Here is a 2,587-nt window from a genome sequence, read left to right as displayed (position 1 = left end):
GAGAACTCTCGCGTGTGTCCCTCCTTCCCTCTCCCTCGGAATGATGCTGCGCTTACGATGAATGTCTTCAGGTCTGTCACCCTGTCGCACCTGAGTTCCCTCCGATCATCGACAGACTTCCCCCCGTCCCTATCTCTCCAGAGTCTCTCTACATGCTGAAAACCTACGACAAGATCCCTTGCCCTCTCAAGAAGACCGAAAAGGATGGCATCGATCTACTCAGACTGAACTGGAACCGTATGGGAGAGGAAGAGAAAAAGGTAATTTGACCTTCAGCTCGTTGCGTTTTCGTCAATTGCTGATGCGCGCTTCGACAGACATGGATCGACGGATACCAACATATCGTCGACATCCGTCTTCAAGCCGATGAAGACGTTCGCCGCCAACAGCAAGAGGCCCGAGAACTTGTCGTTTGCGATGATCTCACGTTGGGTGACATCGTTTCGTCTTTTGGCTCAACCTACATCTCACCTGTCGATCAGATCATCAGTCCCGCCTCATCCAATCAGCTCACACCGACCGTTTCCTCTCCAAGTCGTTCCTCTTTGTAGATGGTTCCGCCTGTGTCTTGCAAGCTAGTAGAGGAGTGACATCTCGGTGTCCTCCTCATTCTCGATTCCAGCTGCGTTCTTACTTCCCAGATCAGTTTTAAGAGTTCCTTGACTTCTTGCTCCGAGAGGACGGGTATAACGTATTGGCAAGGTAATCAGGAGAACAAGGGAGACAAAAAATGAAGACGCGGAATAGACACACGACAAAACCATCAACAAAACCGCCATTTTTTGTCCGCCACACTGACTCCGTCCTCATGCTCATCGGGTTATACTCCTCTTTATTTCAACTCAAATCCGACGACTCTTTCTCCCTTCTCCTGCGTTGCCTCGAGCAAAACTCTTTCGAGATAAAACTGTCCTCTTCCTTCTCCTGCTGTTCTTCAAAAACAACCTCGATTCCGGCACGTACACACTCCTCCATGAGTTGCTGAACTACTTCGAGAAGCTCTGCCGATTCGGGTTCGATTTGAGAGGGATGCCACGAATCGTCGAGATAGATTGATTTGAGGCATAAAGATTTCGAAGCCCGAGATGTCGAGATACTGCTCGTTACTTCTGGTAGATGGGTGAGAGGGCAAATGGTACGAGCGTCGATACGGAAGTGGTGGACGGAAGCGAGAGATTGAATGTGGCCGGGCTCTCTGATCGCGCAGTGGTCGAAGTCGACCAGAATTCGAGGAGAGTAACCCGACAGGAAAGTATCCTTAGCGCATAGGTAGATGAAGTCAGGAATGTAGATGGCGTCGAGTTGCGGGAGTATCCGAGAAAAGTCACAAATTTCGAGACTGCTCATTCCCGACCCGAAGAAGTAGTCAAGCCCGAGAGCTCGTAGTGATGGGAGAAGCTCAGGGTCGAGCAGTTGTCCACCGATAGAGATCAACGCTGAGTCGTCGAGACAGAGAGATCGAAGAGAAGTGAACCGGAAGAAGTCGGGCAATTTGAAACCTTCTCCGTAGAGCCGAAGATGTTTGAGGTCTATCGGTAGATTACAAAGCTTTGAGCACTGCGGATCCGATAAATGTAGTTCCAGGAGACTCACTGGACGGCCTGACCAGAACTCCGAGATCCACTGGTTCGATTTCCCATTCATCGCGCTCCCGTGCCTCCACGAAGCGTTCGGCGATGACACTTTCGAGATATTCCGATCGCCGCAATAGCTCTTCAACGAGCTTGACATCCAAGTTGTTCCCCAAGACGATTTCCTTCCATCCCAGAGTCTCTCTCTCATCTTCGAGGAGGAATTCGAGCTCGTCATCCGCCTCGACCTGAACGATTTCGCAGAGAAGAGGTTGTGCAATGGCTCGGAACGTTTTGGATACGAGGCAAAGAGAGTAGAGAGTACGTTGTCGTTGCTTGTAAGTGGTCGAGTGGTATGTGTGAGGAACGGTTGCTTCGATGGTGTCGCGAAGGAGTTCGGGCGGTAGAGAGGAGAGCTTGTCGGTCATCGTTAGGAAAAAAGGCAGAGGGCTGGAAGGGCAGTAGAACAACGTTCTATCGCGGTTGCGCAGGTCAGCGGCAGGCAGAAGTGAGGGTCCGAGAAGAGGACACGTCGAAGGAGCTTCGAGAGAGATCTGAAGGAAACTAGCTCAAACTCACCCAAAGCAGGTTCAAGTATACCACCTTGCCTCTCAATCAGCTCCTAGCTCAGTAGTACCTATCCCGCTGACGCTTGAGGAGAGTGGGAAAGCGATGAAGGGACGTTTATTGATGAAACTGAATTAGCGAGGATAGAGGGGCGGCGAGGGTCTGAAGACGTGCGTGATAGATTTGGACGAGTTGAAGGCAGTATTCGTGAGCGATTCCGAAGGGCAGTCGGCTCAGAGGGTGAGTCCAGAGGGAGAGGGGAAGGAGGCCCTTGTTCGACTTGAATTTGACTCTAGCCAAGGCCTCTTCTTCAAACGAGACGGGCTGGAGACGGGCCACGACCCGATCTTGGCGAAAGCAAACAAACAAGTCGAGTGAGATGCAGCGAAAAAGGCGCAACAGAAATTGGAGGATTCGTGAGGAGGTTCTCGCAATCTCATAGATACCGT

General features: G+C 51.2%; 2 protein-coding genes across 2 annotated transcripts; one reads left to right on the top strand and one right to left on the bottom strand.

Moving 5' to 3' along the window:
• Positions 1–152: 152 nt before the first annotated feature.
• On the top strand, positions 153–551 carry JCM6883_003522 (uncharacterized protein; the record flags this gene model as incomplete). Its single annotated transcript, XM_076635703.1, has 2 exons — positions 153–260; positions 318–551. The coding sequence occupies 2 exons, from the start codon at positions 153–155 to the stop codon at positions 549–551; spliced, it is 342 nt and encodes a 113-aa protein (XP_076484315.1).
• Positions 552–837: 286 nt separating this feature from the next.
• JCM6883_003521 (uncharacterized protein) lies at positions 838–1,999 on the bottom strand (the record flags this gene model as incomplete). The annotated part of the gene is made up of 2 exons (XM_076635702.1): positions 838–1,529; positions 1,594–1,999. The coding sequence occupies 2 exons, from the start codon at positions 1,997–1,999 to the stop codon at positions 838–840; spliced, it is 1,098 nt and encodes a 365-aa protein (XP_076484314.1).
• Between the last annotated feature and the right edge of the window lie 588 nt (positions 2,000–2,587).

The sequence above is a fragment of the Sporobolomyces salmoneus genome, assembly GCF_050403485.1.
Source record: "Sporobolomyces salmoneus JCM6883 DNA, S_salmoneus_JCM6883_v1_ctg159, whole genome shotgun sequence".
Classification (NCBI taxonomy): Eukaryota; Fungi; Basidiomycota; class Microbotryomycetes; order Sporidiobolales; family Sporidiobolaceae; genus Sporobolomyces; species Sporobolomyces salmoneus.
This window is presented reverse-complemented; position numbering and strand designations above follow the sequence as displayed.